This window comes from Ranitomeya variabilis, chromosome 7, assembly GCF_051348905.1.
Source record: "Ranitomeya variabilis isolate aRanVar5 chromosome 7, aRanVar5.hap1, whole genome shotgun sequence".
NCBI lineage: Eukaryota > Metazoa > Chordata > Amphibia > Anura > Dendrobatidae > Ranitomeya > Ranitomeya variabilis.
Genome location: NC_135238.1, coordinates 154,691,365 through 154,715,070, shown reverse-complemented (window position 1 = coordinate 154,715,070; position 23,706 = coordinate 154,691,365). Strand labels below are relative to the sequence as shown.

The window sequence follows — 23,706 nt, the reverse complement described above, 5'->3', positions numbered from 1 at the left end:
AGGGCCATCACAACTATTTCCGCCTGCAGAGCCGGTGTCATAGGATACATCCGCATCATCCCTCGGATGCGCTCCGTCCAACCCCACAACATGACATTACTCCCTGAAAATCTTGGCAGGTTAGCTAACATGGCTCCCAGGGAGATGCTAGACCTGGGACCTCCATCAACTGCTTGGTCTGCCCCTTCCGCGCTACCGTGTGACATCCTGCCGACTACGCCAAGTGTAATAGAGTGCAGGGTTGCGTATGTCACCACGGAACAGACAGACCAACTGTTGAAGGGGATTTATTAACAGGGGTAAAATTCTCCTCGCAGGGAGTAAACAGGGGGTTAATGGAGTCAAACAGTAAACGGTAAACAATTAAGCGGAATCAAAAGGGTTAACGAGTGTTCTGGTAACTTATCAGCCCAGGGAGGTCCTGACTGGAGGGTCCTTATTTCCCAATATGGATACAGTCACCAGCAGGGCTTGAGATCCTGAAGTCTCTTCTGTGTCTCCTGGAAAGTCCGGGGTTAAGCCTCTGCAGCCTGTTCTTCTCAAAGTGAAACTGGAACCAGGAAATAGCACAGCCTCCGTCGCTGCTGCAGGAGCCTCTGTGTACCAGGCTGACAGTCTCTCTGTAATAACGCTGTCACACACACACTGGGCAGTTACTTATCACACTCAGGGATCTTTGCTTGTCACTGCGGTCATCAGGGCAGCACGGTCACAGTCTCTGATTCAGGAGGCTTCCAAATCTACACCCCCACATCCAGCCTTCACTCTGGTGGGTACCTCAGCCTCAGTGCCCTCACGGGGAGCACTACTTTTAGGGGAGCACGGCGCTGCAGCCTGCCCTCTCTTTGGCGCGCTGCCTTCTCTCTGCTCTCCCGCTCTTTTCTGACCACTCCCCTCTCTCTTCCCAGCAGTCCCCTGGTCCCCTCTGTCCAGGGCAGAACGTCTTTTCCCCAACAACCCAGCTGTCTGACTATGTGGTTCCAGGCAAGGAGCAGGGAAAGCAACCTCCTTACATATCCTTCCTGGACTGTCCCTTTAACACCCTCATCATTGTGGTAGTTTAATACATGCCGACCCAATACAAATATTACATATACACATCAATATGGCTCTTTCACTGCACATGTGCTTAGGCCTCTTTCACACTTCAGTTGTTTGGCGTCAGTCTAAAACCGCCAGTTTCCTCAAATAACGGATCCGTCATTTTTTTTTTGGCGGATCCGTTATTTTCCCATAGACTTGCATTGGCGACGGATTGTGACGGATGGTCGTCCGTTCCATCCGTCATGCGACGGATCCGTCGAAATTTGGCGGACGTTGTCTAGACATAGACGGACATTGAAACTTTTTTGTCAACGCCGAAATGACGGTTCGCGGCGGATCCGTCGCGTCCGTCATTCCATAGAATGGCCGTCTATGGGCAACGGATCCGTTGTTACCATCATTTCGGCGGATCCGTCGCCCCAATCTGCTTTTTCAATTGCGCATGCTCCAAAAAGTAGATACTTTTCCCAGACAACCCCCAAGTAACGGATCTGTTAAAAAAACGGATCCGTTAGAACCGTTTTCGCAACAATTGTGACGGATCCGTCGATCCGTCACTATGTCGGAAGTGACTGACGCCAAACAACTGAAGTGTGAAAGAAGCCTTAGGAAACGGTTTAGGCTTGAGATTAGAAAACAAGAGCATTGTTTGTCTAGGAACAGTTGGGCCAACAGGATTAATGGCCCCGCTATAGTGGAGCACATGGGAAAAACAATGGTCTTAAGACTTAAGCAATAGTCAATCATACTGGCCGTGCCCATCCACTGACCTTAGGCTGGGCTAAGGCGCAATCCACTGCCAAGACAGCACGCCAGTTTTAAATATCATGTACAATCTATCACAAAAGTGAGTACACCCCTCACATTTTTATAAATATTTTATTATACCTTTTCACGAGCCATCACTGAAGATCTGACACTTTGATACAATGTAGTCCGTGTACAGCGTGTATAACAGTGTAAATTTGGTGTGCCCTCTCAATAACTCAGCACACCGCCATTAATGGTTAAAGCACCACTCTAGTGTTTTGCTTTGTTCAGTGCTGGAGTGGCGCTTTAAATGCAAGTACCCTGCCCCCGGTCATATACTCACCCACCGGCGTCTTCAGCATTCTTTGGTGCTGCTCCGGTCCCGCGGCGCCATCTTGTGAGTGGCTGGAATTCAGAAGCAACGTCACAAGCTCTCAATACAAGGCTAGGAGAGCCAGAACGAGGCCAGGATGAGCCTCTCATAGACTTACACTGACTAGTGACCTCCATGAAACAGGGGAGCAGCCCGCAGGTCACAAACTGCAGGAGATGGAGCGGAGCGGCGGTCAAAAGAAATGAAAAATGATGTTTTTTGCATTGCTGACAACACAAAGGGAAAGTGGTGCCATTGTGGTAAATAACAGATCCATTTTCTAAACTTTACCTGCAGTTACTAGAACTTTTCTATATCAGCAGCAGAATTAAAAATTATTTAAAAATCTCAGTAGCTTCCCTGACGAACTGTGAGCAGGGTACCAGTCACCCGTTAAAGGTAATCACTCAGCAGGGTTTGCTAGGTAATCTGACAGCAGGATGATGTAGGGGCAGAGACCCTGATTCCAGTGATGTGTCACTTAGCTTTCTGGATGCACCAGTTGTGATAGAGACACAGTTGTCTCTGCTGCAGATCTAGCAGAGCTCAGTTATTGATCGGTGTATAACCCCTCACACACCGCAGCTGTTTGTGTACAATTTAAAGTGACTGGAGCTGCTAATCAGCGGCGGGGATGTGGTTGGACCAGGAGGCACTAGCATAGTTGTCCTGTAATAATAATCACTTGAATGTATTGAAACAGCAATGCACAGCCTGGTAAGTGACACATTGCTGGAATCAGGGTCTCTGCATCTACATTATGGTGCTCTCAGATTACATAGCAAAAACCTGCTGACAGATTCAATTTAGGACTGACCATTTTAAAGACATTTAATAGATTTAATAGATCTGTGTCCTGAGTACGAGATGCCATCTCAGGACCCCATTCTGACAGCTCGCTGGCCGTTACCTTGAGGAATTAGAAGCTGGGCTGTGGTCTGGTTGGAGGGAATGACGTTGACATGGTACACTTGTCCATCCTCTGATTCACTGGCCAATATCATCTGCAGCAGTGAGGGAAACAGAATATCTGATGACTGATCAATATTATACAGCAATGTGTACATGTATACCTCACACCTAATCACACAGCAGAGAAGAGATTTCACCGATATTTCTGAATAAGAACATTATCCACTTATATGGATTATTATGCCCTTACTAACATGTTATTTTTAATGTTAGTAAAACAATCTGGATAAGATGTCTGCATGGGCAAACACTTGGCAAATGAGGTTTAATGTAGATAAATGCAGAGTAATGCACATGGGATGGAATTATCCTTTAACTGCATATACATTAAATGGGACCATACTCAGGACTACAGAACAGGAGAAGGACTTGGGGATTCTGGTTACAAGTAAGCTGAGCAGCAGCACTCAATGTCAAGCAGCAGCAGCAAATAAGATTTTAGGGTGTATAAAAAGAGAGAAAATCCCACGATCCAAATGTATTGTTACCCCTTTATAAATCACTGGGGAAGCCACATCTAGAATATGGGATCCAGTTTTGGGCTCCACATTTTAAAAAGGATATTCAGAAGTTAGAGTCAGTTTGAAGGCAGCAACTAGATTATTACAAGGGATGGAAGGACTCCCATATGGTGAGAGGTTGGAAAAAGAGGACTCCGAGCTCTCATTTATATGTATATTTATACATGTGTGGCCAATGCAAAGGACTGGCACGTGACTTATTCCTTCCAAAAACCTTACTAGAGGGCATTCATTAAGTGTGGAAGAAAGGAGATTCCAACAGATAAATAGGAAAGGGTTCTTTACAGTTAGAGCAGTCAGAATGTGGAATGCCGACCATAGAGAAGGTCCTGGCAGACACTAACATTGCGGGTTATAGTTAATTTAGAGACAAAATGTACAAATGGTGGGAAAAGGTTGTACTTGATGGACCCACGACTTTTTTTAACCTATGTCTCCCCTCCATGGCTATATGGTATTTAATGACATATGGATCACTTACCATCTGCGGACTAGTACCAGACAGAGCCTGAATCTCATACCGGATGGAGTTCCCATCCTGATCTATGAAGTGGTACTGTTCAGTAAGCGCTGAGATCTGCTGCTGAGAGTCCTCCTGAGGGGAACACATATACAGTATATGGAATGAATGACAGGTAACTTGTGAGCGGTAGTGAGCACTTTGTGTGTGTGCTGCCATCATGTCATCTCTCACTATGGTAGTGGATGACAAGCGTGATCTCACACTGTCGCTCCACCATAACATTGGAGGGAGGGCTTCCGAATGTTCAGAAATGCTCCTGTGGGATACACCTTACCTTAGGACTGACCTGCGATATAAGAGACTAGTCTCTCTCTCTCTGGAGCAGGAAGTCACTGTATTCAGTGAAAAGCAAAAAAACGGATCCAGCAGAAAAACGGATCCATCGCATCAGTTTTTCACTATTTGCGACTGATCTGTATTTATAAAATTAGCCAGATTGTGCCTGAAACAAAAAAAACCTGATGTGTGAAAGTAGGCTAACTGTCACAATATCAGTGATATTTAAGTTCCTGCAATGCCTGCAGATGAGGAAAAAGACATAGCGAATCAGAAAAACTATACTACATTTCTAATTGGAGGTATTTGCTAATACTATTATTGCTACTCCACCTACTACATATTGGGATAGGATCTTGGAAATGGGAATACCCCTTTAAGTATTATAACATTCAAGCTCACAGTTACTGACCCGCCTGGACTCACAGAGCCACATCCTCCATGACACAAAGCACAATCTATTAGCGCAGCTCTCCCCATCCCGAGAGGCGGACGTCGCCATCCAGCCCAGGCTATCCAGGCGACACAGGGATGGTCTGGTGTTCCGCACCATTACTGAGACTTACTCACCTCTAAGGCCAGTTCCGACTCTCCCAGTTGGCTGTCTGCATCTGTACAAGCGATTAGCAGCTCTGTGGGATGTGTCATGGTGTCACATTGTAGCCCATTGCTCTCCATTTCTGTGTGTCCTGTAGACATAGAAAAGGACATTATCACTATATTCTGCCATATTATGATCTCAAAGGGGCTGTCCAGCGGTCACAAGCCGACTAGTCTCACCCGGGTACTCACAACAAAAAATATATATAACTAGCTGTACTACCCGGCTTCGCCCGGGTTAATGACTGCTGTTAGCAAAATAGAATGTGTTAACAAAAATTTATTCTGCACACAAAAACCACAAAACAAATAGATAGAAATGTAATTATTAAAAGGCAAAAACTAAGCTAATAGAAGAATTTCACAACATATATTAGCTTTGTTATACTGAGAATGTCTTTGTTGCCTATATTAACCAATCAGAGCTCAGGTTAATTAACTGTAGCAAAATAGAAGCTGAGCTGTGATTGGTTGCTATTGGCAGCCTGATAAATCCCCAGCCAACAGGAAGCCCTCCCCCCTGGCAGTATATATTAGCTCACACATACACATAATAGACAGGCCATGTGACTGACAGCTGCCGTATTTCCTATATGGTACATTTGTTGCTCTTGTAGTTTGTCTGCTTATTAATCAGATTTTTATTTTTGAAGGACAATACCAGACTTGTGTGTGTTTTAGGGTGAGTTTCATGTGTCAAGTTGTGTGTGTTGAGTTGCGTGTGGCGACATGCATGTAGCGACTTTTGTGAGATGAGTTTTGTGTGGTGACATGCGTGTAGCAACATTTTGTGTGTCGAGTTGCATGTGACAGGTTAGTGTAGCAAGTTGTGTGCAGCAAGATTTGTGCATGGCGAGTTTTGCGCGTGGCGAGTTTTATGTGTGGTGCGTTTTGAGTATGTGCAAGTTTTATGTGAGGCAACTTTTGCATGTGGTGCAACTTTTGTACATGTGGCAATTTTTCTGTGTGTGCAAGTTTTGCATGAGGTGAGTTTTCCATGAGGTGAGTTTTGCACGTGTGGCGAGTTTTGCGTGAGCCTAGTTTTGCATATGGCGAGTTTTGCATGTAGCGAGTTTTGCGCGTTGCGAGTTTTGAGTGGTGACTTTTGTGTTTCGACTTTTATGTGGCGAGGTTGGTGTGTGTGTGGTGAAATGTGTGCTGAGGGTGGTATATGTGTTCAAGCACGTGGTAGTGTGTGGCGCATTTTGTGTTTGTGTTCACATCCCAGTGTGTGGTGAGTATCCCATGTCGGGGCCCCACCTTAGCAACTGTACGGTATATACTCTTTGGCACCATCGCTCTCATTCTTTAAGTCCTCATTGTTCACATCTGGCAGCTGTCAATTTTCCTCCAACACTTTTCCCTTCACTTTTTCCCCATTATGTAGATAGGGGCAAAATTGTTTGGTGAATTGGAATGCGCGGGGTTAAAATTTCACCTCACAACATAGCCTATGACGCTCTCGGGGTCCAGACGTGTGACTGTGCAAAATTTTGTGGCTGTAGCTGCGACGGTGCAGATGCCAATCCCGGACATACACACATACATACATACACACATTCAGCTTTATATATTAGATATACCTGTATGTAATCTCCTGTATATAGTATATACCTGTGTGTCATCTCACCTATATATAGTATATATCTGTGTGTCATCTCCTTCTGTATATAGTATATACCTGTATGTCATCTCCTCCTATACATAGCATATACCTGTATGTCATCTCCTCCTGTATATACTATATACCTGTAGGTAATCTGCTCCTGTATATAGTATATACCTGTGTGTCATCTCCTCCTGTATATAGTATATACCTGTATGTCATCTCCTCCTGTATGTAGTATGTACCTGTATGTCATCTCCTCCTCTATATAGTATATACCTGTGTGTCATCTCTCCTGTATATAGTATATATCTGTGTGTCATCTCCTCCTGTATATAGCATATACCTGTGTGTCATCTCCCCTGTAAATAGTATATACCTGTGTGTCATCTCCTCCTGTATATAGTATATAACTGTATGTCATCTCCTCCTGTATTAGCCCTCGTTCACACGTTATTTGGTCAGTATTTTTACCTCAGTATTTGTAAGCTAAAATGGCAGCCTGATAAATCCCCAGCCAACAGTAAGCCCTCCCCCTGGCAGTATATATTAGCTCACACATACACATAATAGACTGGTCATGTGACTGACAGCTGCCGGATTCCTATATGGTACATTTGTTGCTCTTGTAGTTTGTCTGCTTATTAATCAGATTTTTATTTTTGAAGGATAATACCAGACTTGTGTGTGTTTTAGGGCGAGTTTCGTGTGTCAAGTTGTGTGTGTTGAGTTGCGTGTGGCGACATGCATGTAGGGACTTTTGTGAGATGAGTTTTGTGTGGCGACATGTGTGTAGCAACTTTTTGTGTGTCGAGTTGCATGTGACAGGTTAGTGTAGCAAGTTGTGTGCAGCAAGTTTTGCGCATGGCGAGTTTTGCGCGTGGCGAGTTTTATGTGTGGTGCCTTTTGAGTATGTGCAAGTTTTGTGTGAGGCAACTTTTGCATGTGTTGCAACTTTTGTGTATGTGGCAATTTTTCTGCGTGTGGCAATTTTTCTGCGTGTGCAAGTTTTGCGTGTGGCGAGTTTTCCATGAGGTGAGTTTTGCACGTGTGGCGAATTTTGCATGTGGAGATTTTTGCGCGTGGCGAGTTTTGAGCGGCGACTTTTGTGTTTCTACTTTTATGTGGTGAGGTTGGTGTATGTGTGGTGAAATGTGCGCTGAGGGTGGTATATGTGTTCGAGCACGTGGTAGTGTGTGGCGCATTTTGTGTGTGTGTTCATATCCCCGTGGTGGTGTGGTGATTATCCCATGTCGGGGCCCCACCTTAGCAACTGTACAGTATATACTCTTTGGCGCCATCACTCTCATTCTTTAAGTCCCCCTTGTTCACATCTGGCAGCTGTTAATTTGCCTCCAACACTTTTCCTTTCATATTTTCCCCATTATGTAGATAGGGGCAAAAATGTTTGGTGAATTGGAAAGCGCGGGGTTAAAATTTCACCTCACAACATAGCCTATGACGCTCTCGGGGTCCAGACGTGTGACTGTGCAAATTTTTGTGCCTGTAGCTGCGACGCCTCCAACACTTTTCCTTTCACTTTTTCCCCATTATGTAGATAGGGGCAAAATTGTTTGGTGAATTGGAAAGCGCGGGGTTAAAATTTCACCTCACAACATAGCCTATGACGCTCTCGGGGTCCAGACGTGTGACTGTGCAAAATTTTGTGGCTGTAGCTGCGACGGTTCAGATGCCAATCCCGGACATACATACATACATACATACATACATACATACACACACACATTCAGCTTTATATATTAGATTACGAGAAGTGAATCAAATCATAAACATGCGGTCTGGGACCACCCGCCCGAATGGGAAATTGTGACAGTATCACACTGCACACCATTACAATTCAGCAGACTGCAATCAGAAAAAAAGAAATGTCTGCAGCCACTATGAGGCTACAAAACCCCTTTAGAAAATGTGCATGGCCCCTTATATAAGCTCTGTATAGGTGTCCTATGCCCTCAGATGGACACAAGGATTCAATTTAAATGGAGAGATCAGTTCAGGGTAAGCTGTTCAACATTCTCATTGGTCGGTCTGGGAATCCATTTTTTAGTAGTTTGGTTTATGAGATATATATATATATATATATATATATATATATATATATATACCGTATATTATTATACAGATGCGGCTAATGCAAATGTCCCAGAGTTAGTTTAGTGCTCGGTCCTTTCAGTCTATAAGCGTCTGCCTTGCACGGTAATGGGGAAAAGTTTTGAGACCAACACAAATTCTGGTTTTCACAAAGTTTGCTGCTTCGGTGTTATTAGATCTGTTGGCTTTTTCTATGGTTACTGAAATACAATTATAAGTATTTCATAAGTTTCAAAATTTTTATTGATAAATACATCATACAAAAACATATAAATACAAGTTAATACAGTTTCAAGATTTACAGCGTTGACCCTTATTATTCAAGGCTTCTGCACTGTGCTTTGGCAGCTGGATATCAGCTTTTGGGCCAAACCCTGACTGATGACAGCCCATTATTACCTAAGCAATACTTGGCGTTTATCACAGTTTCTGTGTCATTGTTTCTCCACCTGCTTTTTGAGGATTGACCACAGGTTCTCAGTCAGACTGAGATCGGAGGAGTTTCTTGGCCATGGACCTAAACTTTCAATGTTCTGTTCACTTTGCCAATTTGACATGACTTTTGCCTTGTGACATGGTCTCCCTTATGGTGGAAAAAGCAGCATTTGCCACCTAATTGCTCCTGGATCACGGGGAGACGTTGCTCTTGGAGGAATTTTAGATCCCATTCTTTATTCATGGCAAAATTGTGATCGAGCCCACTGTATGGATGAGAAGCCTCCCACACATGAATGGTCTCAGGATCCTCTACTGCTCGCATGATGACACAGGACTCAAAAACAATCATTCTTCCATATTTCATAAACAGTCTGTGTAGGATTGCATTTCATCCAAAGGACATGTGACAACAATCTCCTGTATTCTTCACTTGTCTACCCATATTTTTATAAAGAAAAACATCCAAGATCAGCTATGTTTTGCCAAAACCTATATCAAAAGCATGTGTGAAAACATGTTATTGTCTGATGAGACTAAGGATGAACTATTTTACCATAATGCCAAAGGGTATGTTTGCACAAAGCCAACAATCAGTATCACCCAAAGAACATCATACCCAAAGTGAAGCATGATGGAGGCAGCATTATGGTTTAAAGTTGATTATTTGGCAGCTGGATCTTGTGCTTTAGTTAAGGAGGAGGGAATTATGAACAGCGCCAAATATCAGCCAGCCTATTTTGCAACAAAACCTTCAGTCCCTCGCTAAAAATGAAATTCACCTTTCAGCATGACGATACTAAGAATACCTTAAAATCAGCAAAATAATGAAGAAGAAGATCAAAGTTTTGGAATGGCCTGACCAGACCCGATTCTAATGAAAAACCTGTGAGTTGACCAGAAGAGGGCACTGTACACCGGAGATACCCTCGCAATCTGACAGATTTGGAGGGCTATTGCAAGGGAGAGTGTGGAAACATTGCCAACTCTAGATGAGCCCTGCTAATAGACTCCTACCCAAAAATACAGAGTGCTGTCAGAAATTCAAGGTACTTCAACAATGTATTATTTATGGGTGTGTATATTTTTGCAACCACATTATTTTAGTTATTTTTCTTTTTGTATTCAATGGATTTGTACAGATTATGGGTGACATTAATGGTAGAAAAAGTTCTGAACTGATTCTTCTTGGTAAGATTTTTTTAAATGCCAAAAACCTGGCATTATCACAGAGGTGTGTAGACTTTATTTCCACAGTAATGGAGGTTTATCTTCAGACAGCTCTAGCTTTAACACAGAAGCCGTAATCCAAATACAGTAAGTGGGTGGAAAGGTGCAGCTAGACATTCAGCCACTCCAAGGGGGCACCGAGCCCCCACATCCGCATTCCGCAGTAAAGTTCTTTTTGGGGGCAATGGAGGAACAGATTTAAAAATGAAAATATTGATTTTATTGTCACGCCATCTCCTACAAGGCTATGTGATTAGTATGAGGTGTGAATTTGGGGTGACAGACTCCCTTTAAAAGGGGGTGTCCACTGCTGACACAACCTCGCCATGTCATATAACAGCCTGTACCCTCCTCTGGTGCCGCCTGAGTGATGCTGTTATGGCATGTGAGACCCAGCACCCCTAGAAGGGCGGCGGAGGGGAGCACAGGCTGCTTTTATTTACAGGTTGAAATATAGTAATTGTGTCACGGATCGTCCAAGCAGTGGACAGCCCCTTTAAGCTATAAGCACTGCACTGAAGCCAGCCAGGATCGCTGGAGCACATGGCTAGTGTCCAATGCTGCAGAGGCAAAGCTACTCCATAAAGCAGCATCAGAGAGAACACAGCTCAGGCCAGCGGTCAGCGCTGCCACTGGTCCAAACTATCAATCAACAGCTCGCGCTCCTCAGCAAGAGGACGGAGAGCAAGGGAGCGGTGCAACCCGGGGGAAGCCTCACAAACACGGGGAGAACATACAAACTCCTTGCAGATGTTGTCCTTGCTGGGGTTTTAACCCAAGACTCCAGGGCTGCTAACCACTGAGCCACCGTGCTGCCCTGCATTGTGTGCTATCAGAATGCAGGACACAATGAGCCTCCTTGGGAACTATCACGCTCTTGCACTGCAGCCCCCTTGCAGACAGAATCTGTACCCCAACTGCACAGACATGGAGTACAGGTACTGCAGAACAATAACAAAAGCCAGGAGGAAGGCAGGGGTTTGGACGCCACTTTGATCAAATGTTTGAACAGGAAAGAAGCCAAATTGCATAATAAAGTCAATTACAAAATCCTAAAGGGAATCTGTCACCAGGTTTTTGCTGACACATTTGAGAGCAGCATAATGTAGGGATAGAGACTCTGATTCCAGCAATGTGTCAATAACTGGGCTCCTTGCTGTCATTTTGCTGAAATAAAGTGTTTTCTCTGCTGCAGATCTAGCAGGTCCTTGAATACTGAGCCTTAAATAACCCGCCCACACCACTGATTGGCAACTTTCTGTGTACACTGTGCATAGGCAGAAAGCTGCCAATGAGTGGTTGGTGCAGGATTATACAGAGCAGGTTTACTAGTCCTCTAGTGATAATCTCATTCTGACAAAATGGTGATTTTAGTAAAACTATAGCAATCAGCCCAATAAATGACATATCACTGAAATCAGAGTCTCTGTCTCTGCATCATGCTGCTCTCAGATTAGGGGACAAAAATCTGGTGACAGATTCCCTTTATCTTTACATGCTGGACCCAATAATGAAATGCAAAACAAATAAAGATGAAATACGGTACTCTTTAAGGGGTTTACAGTTAAAGGGAAATGGTCATCATGAAAATGCCATCCAGTCTGCAGGCCCCATGTATAGAGCGGGGGGAGCTGAGCAGATGGATATATAATTTTGTGAGAAATGATTCAGTATAACTTATGTTTTAATCCTCTGGTCTTTCTGGGATTTGTGGTCCACTGGGCGGACCTACCAGTGACTGACAGCCATCTCTGCATGCACTTATAGAAATGAAGCTGTCAGTCACTGAAGTTATAATGAATCTTTTCTCATAAAACTATATAGCCATCTGCTCAGCTCCCCCTGCTCCATAACATGGGGCATGCAGACTGGATGGCATTGTTATGGTGACAGGTTCCCTTTAACTTATGGGGTCTTCTGTAAAAAAAAAAAAAAAAAAATTACTTTCCCTTAGCCGGAGCAGAAAGGACATCACATCAAAAACATAGAAACCCCACTCATATGAATGGGCCCTTTGTAACGCTTCAGCTACAGCCTCCTGTATAGTCGTCAGTCCTTGTTCCCTTATAGCCTTTTTATTGTGAATGTATTTTTATTTTTTTTAAACAATAATTTTTATTGATTTTTAACATATGTATGGAAATGTTCATTCAAAAGTATTTTCTTAGCTTACCGATTCTTAATTTCAGATTTTGATTATCACATTACAATTTGTAAGGTCAAAATACAGACTAAACATCACAGAAACTCCCGACTACCCTCCCTCTTCCCAGACAGGCAGGAAATCGCTGTATATTTCTGGTGTGCTCCTCTCCTTTCTTTACGTACACCTTCTTAATCCCAAACCGTTATTGAATATTTAGTTTGCATCCATAATTTATATTACTATTCATTTATATTCCATCAACATTCAGATCAGCTATTTTCACCGTCCCCAATGTTCCCCCCATGTCCTCCAATATGTACCAGCTGGTCTGTTCAAAGGGTTTCACGGTTCCCTAAAGTTCTTTGTTTGTATCATGTTTAAGTAAAAAGCTTTCCCACTTAGCCAGGACGAGGGATTTTATACTCCTGTTACGTTCTGCTTCCAGCATTGTGAATGCATGCTATCCCTATCCTGGGCTTCATGAATTCTCCTTCACTATTCTTTCCATTTTTATTTCTTCCCTTACAGCAGTCTAAGTTACAGTACATTTATCTTTTCGCTTTACATTTCCTCTGCAGTATTTTACAATGGGCGCTGCAGCTTCTGTACACCGCACACAAAGGGAGGCAGAGATACATGCTTTTCTATGACCATATACAAGGGTGTACCCTTCACAATTTATGAGACATTTACGGCATGCAGAACACTTCCACCATGTTTGACATTTTGGTATCATGTATTTTATTTATGCAAAAGAGTGTTTATTAAATTATGGGTGGAGAACCTTTAAGTCATTTTCTAATGACACATTCCCTTTAAGTGAATAGGACTGAGCTGGAATACGAGAGGCACTACAAAATGTAAGGCGTTGTACTTGGTAAGCAATAAATGGGGCCTTTCGTCAGTAGCACCTTCAATCAGCTCAGGTGCCAGGAGACAGCTCTCCACTAATCTATCAGATACCGATGGCTTGTTCTGGGGTAGTTAACCACTAGCTCTAGGGCAGATTCCCAAGGACCGCAGTGCTCGGGCCGGCGGCCACGTTTTCCCAGCCATTGGTCCTTAAATTCCTCTTTCCACTGAGAATATGTGCAAGCAGCATTCACGACTGAACACTGATGCATGAAATGAAGGATTAAGTCCTGACTGGCCAGTGTGTGTGTCAAGATACTCTTTGTGGGCGAAGTTAGCGTGCTCATGTCCCTCTGATGAAGACAGCAGTCACAATGTATCCTATGTGATGTATATACAGGAGTCACAGTGTGTCCCTATGTGATGTATATACTGCAGTCCTGTTGTCTCCTATGTGATGTATAGGCTCCAGCACCAGTATCTCCTATGTGTTGTATAGGTTCCAGCCCCAGTGTCTCCTATGTGTATATGCACCAGTCCAGGTGTCCCTATGTGATGTATATACAGCAGTCACAATGTACCCTATATGATGTATAGGCTCCAGCCCCAGTGCCTTCTATGTGATGTATATCCAGGAGTCACAGTGTGTCCCTATGTGATGTATATACAGCAGTCCCAGTGTGTCCTTATGTAATGTTAATACAGCAGTCACAAAGTATCCTATGTGATGTATAGGCTCCAGCCCCAGTGTCTCCTATGTGATGTATATGCAGGGGTCACAGTGTGTCCATATGTGATGTACAGTACAGACCAAAAGTTTGGACACACCTTCTCATTTAAGATTTTTCGCTATTTTCATGACTATGAAAATTGTAAATTCACACTGAAGGCATCAAAACTATGAATTAACACATGTGGAATTATATACTTAACAAAAAAGTGCGAAACAACTGAAAATATGTCTTATATTCTAAGTTCTTCAAAGTAGCCACCTTTTGCTTTGATGACTGCTTTGCACACTCTTGGCATTCTCTTGATGAGCTTCAAGAGGTAGTCACCGGGAATGGTTTTCACTTCACAGGTGTGCCCTGTCAGGTTTAATAAGTGGGATTTCTTGCCTTATAAATGGGGTTGGGACCATCAGTTGTGTTGAGCAGAAGTCTGGTGGATACACAGCAGATAGTCCTACTGAATAGACTGTTAGAATTTGTATTATGGCAAGAAAAAAACAGCAAAGTAAAGAAATGAGTGGCCATCATTACTTTAAGAAATTAAGGTTAGTCAGTCCGAAAAATTGGGCAAACTTTGAAAGTGTCCCTAAGGCTACTTTCACACTAGCGTCGTGCACTGCACGTCGCTATGCGTCGTTTTGGAGAAAAACCGCAACCTGCAAAAGTGCTTGCAGGATGCGTTTTTTCTCCATAGACTTTTATTAATGACGCAGTGCGACACATTGCCACACGTCGCAACCGTCGTGCGACGGTTGCGTCGGACCATCGCCACCAAAAAACGTTACATGTAACGTTTTTTGGTGCGTCGTCTGCAGCATTTCCGACCGCGCATGCGCGGCCGGAACTCCGCCCCCGCCTCCCCGCACCTCACAATGGGGCAGCGGATGCGTTGAAAAACAGCATCCGCTGCCCCCGTTGTGTGGCGCTTCCACAGCTAGCGTCGGTGCGCCGCAAAGTCGCATAGCGACGTGCAGCGCACAACGCTAGTGTGAAAGTAGCCTAAGTGCAGTTGCAAAAACCATCAAGCGCTACAAAGAAACTGGCTCACATGAGGACCGCCCCAGGAAAGGAAGACCAAGAGTGACCTCTGCTTCTGAGGATAATTTTATCCGAGTCACCAGCCTCAGAAATCGCATGTCAACAGCAGCTCAGATTAGAGACCAGGTCAATGCCACACAGAGTTCTAGCAGCAGACACATCTCTACAACAACTGTTAAGAGGAGACATTGTGCAGCAGGCCTTCATGGTAAAATAGCTGCTAGGAAACCACTGCTAAGGACAGGCAACAAGCAGAAGAGACTTGTTTTGGCTAAAGAACACAAGGAATGGACATTAGACCAGTGGAAATCTGTGCTTTGGTTTGATGAGTCCAAATTTGAGATCTTTGGTCCCAACCACCGTGTCTTTGTGCGACGCAGAAAAGGTGAATGGATGGACTCTACATGCCTGGTTCCCACCGTGAAGCATGGAGGAGGAGGTGTGATGGTGTGGGGGTGCTTTGCTGGTGACACTGTTGGGGATTTATTCAAAATTGAAGGCATACTGAGCCAGCATGGCTACCACCGCATCTTGCAGCGGCATGCTATTCCATCCGGTTTGCGTTTAGTTGGACCATCATTTATTTTTCAACAGGACAATGACACCAAACACACCTCCAGGCTGTGTAAGGGCTATTTGACCAAGGAGAATGATGGGGTGCTACACCAGATGACCTGGCCTCCACACTCACCAGACCTGAACCCAATCGAGATGGTTTGCGGTGAGCTGGACCGCAGAGTGAAGGCAAAAGGGCCAACAAGTGCTAAGCATCTCTGGGAACTCCTTCAAGATTGTTGGAAGACCATTCCTGGTGACTACCTCTTGAAGCTCATCAAGAGAATGCCAAGAGTGTGCAAAGCAGTCATCAAAACAAAAGGTGGCTACTTTGAAGAACCTATAATATAAGACATATTTTCAGTTGTTTCACAACTTTTGTTAAGTATATAATTCCACATGTGTTAATTCATAGTTTTGATGCCTTCAGTGTGAATTTACAATTTTCATAGTCATGAAAATACAGAAAAATCTTTAAATGAGGTGTGTCCAAACTTTTGGTCTGTACTGTATATACTGCAGTCCTGGTGTCTCCTATGTGATGTATAGGCGCCAGCCCCAATATCTCCTATGTGTTATATAGGCTCCAGGTCCTATGTGTATATGCACCAGTCCAGGTGTCCCTATGTGGTGTATATACAGCAGTCCCAGTGTGTCCCTAAGTAGTGTATATACAGCATTCTCGGTGTCTCCTAGGTGATGTATAGGCTCCAGCCCCAGTGTCTCCAATCTGATATTCTAATTATATATATATATACATGTATATATATACACACACACATACATACGCACACAGGTGTCCCAGTGTCCCTATGTAATGTATACACAGCAGTCTCATTGTATCCTATGTGATGTATTTACACCAGTCCCGGTGGCCCTATGTGATGTATATACAGCAGTCTCATTGTATCCTATGTGATGTATATACACCAGTGCCGGTGTCCCTATGTGATATACAGCAATCCCGGTATCTGTGTGATGTATATACAGCAGTCCTGGAGTCTCTATGTGATGTATATACAGTAGTCCCAATGTATATACGGCAGTCTCGATGTAGCCTATGAGATGTATATACACCAGTACCGGTGGCCCTATATGATGTACAGTTGTGCTCTAAAGTTTACATACTCCGGCAGAATTTTTGCTTTCTTGGCCTTTTTTCAGAGAATATGAATGATAACACCAAAACTTTTTATCCACTCATAGTTAGTGGTTGGGTGAAGCCATTTCTTATCAAACTACTGTTGTTTCTCTTTTTAAATCATAATGACAACTCAAAACATCCAAATATCCCTAATCTGATCAAAAGTCCACATACCCTGGTGATTTTGACCTGATAACATGCACAGAAGTTGACACAAATGGGTTTGAATGGCTACTAAAGGTAACATCCTCACCTATGACCTGTTTGCTTGTAATCAGTGTGTGTGCATAAAAGCCAAGTGAGTTTCTGGGATCCAGACAGACTCTTGCATCTTTCATCCAGCCACTGATGTTTCTGGATTGTGAGTCATGGGGAAAGTAAAAGAACTGTCAAAGGGAAAAGGAAGTTGAACTGTATAAAATAGGAAAGGGATACAAAAAGATATCCAAGGAAATGATAATGCCAGTCATCAGCGTTCAAACTGTGATTAACAAATGGAAAATCAGGGGCTCTGTAAAAATAAAACCACGGTCACGTAGACCAACAAAAATGTTGTCCACAACTCCCAAGAAAATTGTACGGAATGCAAAAAAACCCCACAAATAACATCAGTTGAAATACTGGACTCTCTAAAAACTAGCGGTGTGGCTGTTTCAAGATGTACAATAAGGAGGCAGTTGAAGAAAAATGGGCTGCATGGTCGAGTCGCCAGAAGAAAGCCATTACTGCGCAAATACGACAAAGTATCTCGCCTACAATACGCAAAACAGCACAGAGACAAGCCTCAAAACTTCTGGAACAAAGTAATTTGGAGTGATGAGACCAAAATTGACCTTTTTGGCCACAACCATAAACGTTACATTTGGAGAGAGGTCAACAAGGCCTATGTTGAAAGGAACACCATTCCTACTGTAAAGCGCGGAGGTGGATCGCTGATGTTTTGGGGATGTGTGCACTACAAAGGCACAGGAAACTTGGTCAAAGTCGAAGGAAAGATTAATGCAGCATGTTATCAGCAAATACTGGAGGAAAATTTGCACTCAAGGGACGTACTTGGAAGTTCCAAAATGACAATGATCCAAAACACAAGGCCAAGTCGACCTGTCATTGGCTGCAGCAGAACAAAGTGAAGGTTCTGGAGTGGCCATCTCAGTCTCCTGACCTCAGTATCATTGAGCCACTCTGGGGGGGGGGGGATCTCAAGCACGCAGTTCTTGTTAGACAGCCCAGGAATTTACAGGAACTGGAGGCTTTTTGCCAAGAAGAGTGGGCAGCTTTACCATCTGAGAAAATAAAGAACCTCATCCACAACTACCACAAAAGACTTCAAGCTGTCATTGATGTTAGAGGGGGCAATACACGGTGTTAAGAAATGGGATATATGAACTTTTGATCAGGGTCATTTGGATGTTTTGAGTTGTCATTATGATTTAAAAAAGAGAAAACACATTGACAATAAATGGCTTCACCCAACCACTAACCATGAGCGGAGAAAGAGGGATTTTTGTGTACTCACCGTAAAATCCTTTTCTCCGAGCCAATCATTGGGGGACACAGACCGTGGGACGTACCAAAGCAGTCCCTGGGTGGGGACAATGTCAGATCAGGCCCTGTGTAACTGCTACTTACAAGTGCGCCACCGCGGCCTGCAGAGTCCGCCTGCCCAGACTCCCATCTGTGAAAGTCTGGGAATTATAATGGTTCAAGAATGCATGCGGACTGGACGAATCCGCAAGCTTGCAGGCGTGTCTTGTCAACGCCTGGTGCCTAGAAACCACGATAGAGAGGGAGAAAGGCTGACATCTAACACGGAAGGACTCCTGGATGGTGAAAGGAATACACCAGGCTAAATGGCCGATGAAGACGGCTAAACCCTTCCTGTAAACGTCAGGAAGCCTTTCCTCTTACCGTCAGGAAGCCCAAGATACAGTGTCCAACCTTCGGAAGGACGCCGTCCTCGAGACGCACCTACTCAGAACACTCGCTTTGTTCGGAATATAGGGAACTCATTCCATTTTGTGGACTGGTGCCAAAAGAGATGAGGGAAGAACTATGCCCTCATAACAGTGGTAATACAATACCACCTTGGTAACAAGGGACGGGGAAGGCCTGAGGACAACCTTGCCTTAAAGGAAATGAGGGAAAAAAGTCTGAAAAGACCCTTTAGTACCGAAGACTCGTCAGGATGAGGATATCGCCGAGAAAAAAGTGCGACCTTCCCTAATAAAATAGATCCCAATGATCTAACGGTATGCGACAGGGAAGAACTACATGAGAAAACTTCCTGTGAGGTGGTCCCTTCTTGCAGTTTTGTTGCAGAAAGGCAGAAAGCTACCAGCTCCGAAAGCAAACAAACTGACGTAGTCAGTGCGGATTTCCGAGGATCACTGGGGCCCCTTCAGCTTCTGAAAAGCTTTCGGAAGTGGTGAACAGGGGGTTGTGGAAACTGGTACCACGGAATAACCAGAGCATGCAGTGCGATGGCTCTTGGATCTCGAGGCCGAACGACAACTCGAGTACACAGGCGATCAGTCAGGACGCCATCCGAACTACAACTGGAGAGCTTCAGTGAAGGCAGGTCTGAAAGAAGACTTCCGGATGAAGTTCCCACTCACTTGAGGCGAAACCCTGACGGTTGAATATGTTCGCAGCCCAGAGTTCTACTCCTGGGATATGTACTGCCAAGATCACCGAGTGATAGATCTCAGCCCATGTGAGAATGTGAGGTACCTTGGCCATGGTGCTTGGACGTGGGTACCCGCTAGATGATTGACGTATGGCACAGCCGTGGCGTTGTCCAATTGAATTCAGATGGGTTGACCTGCTATAAGGTAGTGGACCTACTGTAGGACTACTTTTCGGATCTCCAGAGCAATGATCGGGAGAAGAGGACTGGCATTGGAAGTTACTAGTAACCATGAAACCGGGAGGAAGGCCCTGGATGAAGAAGGAGCTCAGAGACTATATAGTCTGAAAGTCTGCTTGACTTGCTGAAAACTAATGGAGCGAAGGAAAACTGCTTCCATTGTCGTCTCCATTTTTCCTCAGAACCCTCCCAGCAAATCGAATGAAATGAGGGGATGAGTGAGCAAGTGCACGAGCTCCCTGTTGAAGGACCATGACCTTGTCTGAAGGGAGATTTACCATCCTTCTGGAAGAGTACCGGATCATCCTAAAAAGGATATCTGATGGGATGGAAATGAGAAGTTGTGTAAGTCTAGCCACCAGCCCAGGTGAGAGGGTATCGCAAGTGATATAGATGACGTAGCGTAGTCCTGAAAGGGGCGGGTAAACAGTCGGCCAAACAGGGCAGGACGACCACGCCTCCAGGTGTAAGAGGAACATGACAGCCGCCATGACCCTTGCGAACACTCTGGGTGCGGTAGCAAGGCCGATGGACAAGGTCGTGACTTAAATGCTGTTCACGAATAGAAAAGCAAAGGAATTTTTGAAGAAGGTAAGCATCCCGAATGTCGATGGATGCCAGAAACTGCACCTTTTTCTGTTGAAGTAATGGCTGAGCGAAGGAACTCCATTCGAAGAGGAAGAACCTTGTGAAAGGTTGTTAGAAGTATGAGGTCCGGGATCGGTCCTATTTTTCGTTCCCCTTTTAGGAACCGAGATCCCTTAGATCTAAACTGTCCTGGACAACCCTCACACTGTTGGTCGGGGCCGTAGGAATGTACGATCCTTCGTTAGTCTCCCACTCAAAAATTTGATTGACCAGCTGTACTGTCTTCAGGAAAGGGGTACTGGTGTGAATCAAAGTAGTTAAGGTCTTCCGGCAGGAGACCGTTGCTCTACCAATCCATGCGGCGGCTAGGAAGGGTAGAGGGCTGGACTCGTAGCCGCAAAAGGGAACAAACCAGATTTGCTATTTGACAAATCGTGGCATTTTTAATTGATGACATATTGGGCAGGGATACTGGTAGGTAAACCCCAGGAGATTGTACCCGGTTAATCTGACAAGTGGCAGAATGCGCGGCTGCTTCCAGCAGGTCATTGCAGAGTTAAAAATTAGGAACCCTCGATCCACCATCCTCTTAATAGGAAAGTGGAGAGGGAACAACCGCCTTCTTGCCTCTTCTGTAAAATCGTGGTGATGCAGAGGGGTGGTGCTCAGACGCCCGAAAAGGGTGCCTCTGTACATCCACAGAGTTCAGGTGGACAGGACAGGTTGTCTGTCGTTAGGCCTGGATGCAGAAAAGGATACCTGGAGGAGACCTCCATGTGTCCGTCTGTTGATGGTGTGGGGAGATCGGCGCCCTTTAAAGGGCCTGTCGCCCTTAAAAATCAGACCAGGCATGGTGTCCCACGTAGAGGGTTCTGCCCAGTGAATCGCATATCCAGACTGGATGGCAAATGCTCTACGAGGGAGTGTAGACTGAGGGAACTAGTTACACTGGGATGAACTGGGATCAGCGGCTGAGGGCTTCTCATTTATGACCAGCGTCGGATTGGTCATGTGCCTTTAAGACCAGGGAATACTGGTCGTGTGCCTTTAAGACCAAGGAATACTGGTCGTGTGCGTTTAAGACCAGGGATACTGGTCGTGTGCGTTTAAGACCAGGGATACTGGTCGTGTGCCTTTAAGACCAAGGAATACTGGTCGTGTGCGTTTAAGACCAGGGAGACTGGTCGTGTGCCTTTAAGACCAGGGGATACTGGTGACGTGCCCTTAAGAACAGGGAATACTGGTCACGTGCCTTTAAGACCAGGGAATACTGGTCACGTGCCTTTAAGACCAGGGAATACTGGTCACGTGCCTTTTAGACCAGGGAATACTGGTCACGTGCCTTTTAGACCAGGGAGTACTGGTCACGTGCCTTTTAGACCAGGGAATACTGGTCACGTGCCTTTTAGACCAGGGAATACTGGTCACGTGCCTTTTAGACCAGGGAATACTGGTCACGTGCCTTTTAGACCAGGGAATACTGGTCACGTGCCTTTAAGACCAGGGAATACTGGTCACGTGCCTTTAAGACCAGGGAATACTGGTCACGTGCCTTTAAGACCAGGGAATACTGGTCACGTGCCTTTAAGACCAGGGAATACTGGTCACGTGCCTTTAAGACCAGGGAATGCTGGTCACGTGCCTCGTGCCTTTAAGACCAGGAATACTGGACATGCGGGTTTAGTAAAATCTCGCAGCGAGCGAGAAGCGCCAATTCAGGGGGCGGAGTCACAGGCGCGATGTGGGCAGAGCCTCGAGACTTCCATGAATAGGCCCAAGCCGGGGCAAATTTCTGCACCTGGCGCCAGCGTAGAAGTGAGGGGCGTTGCTCAAGAAAATTGAGCGCTTCCGTGGCAGGCGAAAAACGCCAGGAAAAAACGGCAGAGCCGCCGTAGGGCGCCACAGTGCGCTTCCGGGGTGCAGCCTACACATCGGCCAAAGCCAGGAGCTAAATTTTTTATTTTTTTTTAAGCCGGCTGGAGCGTTACCTCAGGGAGGTGGGCCACAGGGAAGCCTGAGACTACCTGTGAATATCCCGCTGCAGAAGCCCATCGCTGGTAGGATACACTCACCATCGGTGCGCGTCCCGGCATAGAGCCGCCGCGGATGTCGGGTATTGCAGCGTGGACGGTGCAGGGATAGAGGGATAAACCTCAATCCATCATCCCTTTTGTTAGGGAGGTGGAGAGGAACCGTCCGACTCCTTGTGCCATCCGCTTTCACAGTGGTGGGACAGTGGGAGCTGCCCAGACGCCATAGAGAGCAGCCTCTGTACATGCACGGAGTTCAGCCCCCATGTGGACAGGGCCAGATGTCCGGCATGAGGCCTAGGCTCCAGGAGAGGATACATGGAGGAGACACTCCATGTGGTCGCCTGCTGCTGGTGTGGGGAGGTCAGGACCGTGAAGGCACCGTCGTCCCTGAAGTGAGCTGGGCAGGGCTCCGGCGGTTGGTGGGGATTTGAACTGCGGCCTAGTCCGGCTGAAGAAGCCGGGGTATGGAACCTGCCGGAGGAGCGCGTCGGCGGGCCGCGACGTAGCGCCGAAAGATTGCCGGTGGCGTACCAGCTAGCGGCACCTCCAGGACCGCACCTTCCACGCAGGCAGCGTGAGGAAGGATGGCCCCCGAGATCTGCAGGGCGCCTCTCGTCCCAGACGAGAAGCGCCGATATAGGGGGCGGGGTTACGGCCGTGGGAGGGATCTGCCCACTGCGGCCTACTCCGGCTGAAAAGCCGGGGACTAAATTTCCGGCCTGCCGGTGATGCGCGGCGGCCGCAACGGAGCGAGGCTAACCGCCGCAGTCCCCCGACCGCCGGCGCCTCTCCCCAGGGACTCTGCCGCAAGTACCGCCGGCGCCTGCCCCATAGAGGCCACTGCGGCCTAGTCCGGCTGAAAAAGCCGGGGACTAAATTTCTGGCCTGCCCGGCGATGTGCGGCGGCGCGGCCGCAAAGCGATCCGTAGCGCAGGAGGGAACTCCTGATGTACTCACAGTCTAATGCAGGTCCCCCTGTGCCTGCGCGCTTCATCCATCCTCTGTAATCCCTTTGTGCAATGCCATGTAATGTGGGCCTTGTATGTCGGGCCCCCGGAGAGGGACATTAGAGCCAGGCTCTATGTGCTCGCCGTCTTGCAGGGGGAAGGGAGATCGGGACCAAAGATGGAAAACCGTCGCCCCAGTAAAAATTGGCGTGCTCCGGCGTCGCAGGAGAGGGACGGGGAGGTATACTCGCCGTGCTCGCCTGTTGCTGGTTCGGGGGAGAGCGGACCCTATAAAAAAATTAAAATAAAAAAGTTGGGGTCTGAAAACAGACCCAAGTGCCTCCTACAGACACTAAGCAAGAAC

At 45.8% G+C, this 23,706-nt stretch overlaps 1 protein-coding gene across 6 annotated transcripts in view; it reads right to left on the bottom strand.

Moving 5' to 3' along the window:
• Positions 1-23,706, bottom strand: part of CARF (calcium responsive transcription factor) — a 51,119-nt gene that overhangs the window by 21,787 nt on the left and 5,626 nt on the right. For all 6 annotated transcript variants that reach the window (XM_077272109.1, XM_077272113.1, XM_077272108.1 and 3 more), the window contains exons 2-4: positions 5,030-5,148; positions 4,142-4,255; positions 3,078-3,171 (exon numbers count right to left, since the gene is read on the bottom strand). In XM_077272109.1, the coding sequence (XP_077128224.1) occupies positions 3,078-3,171; positions 4,142-4,255; positions 5,030-5,137 (316 nt within the window). In that variant the 5' untranslated portion in view covers positions 5,138-5,148. The remainder of the gene's footprint in view (positions 1-3,077; positions 3,172-4,141; positions 4,256-5,029; positions 5,149-23,706) is intronic.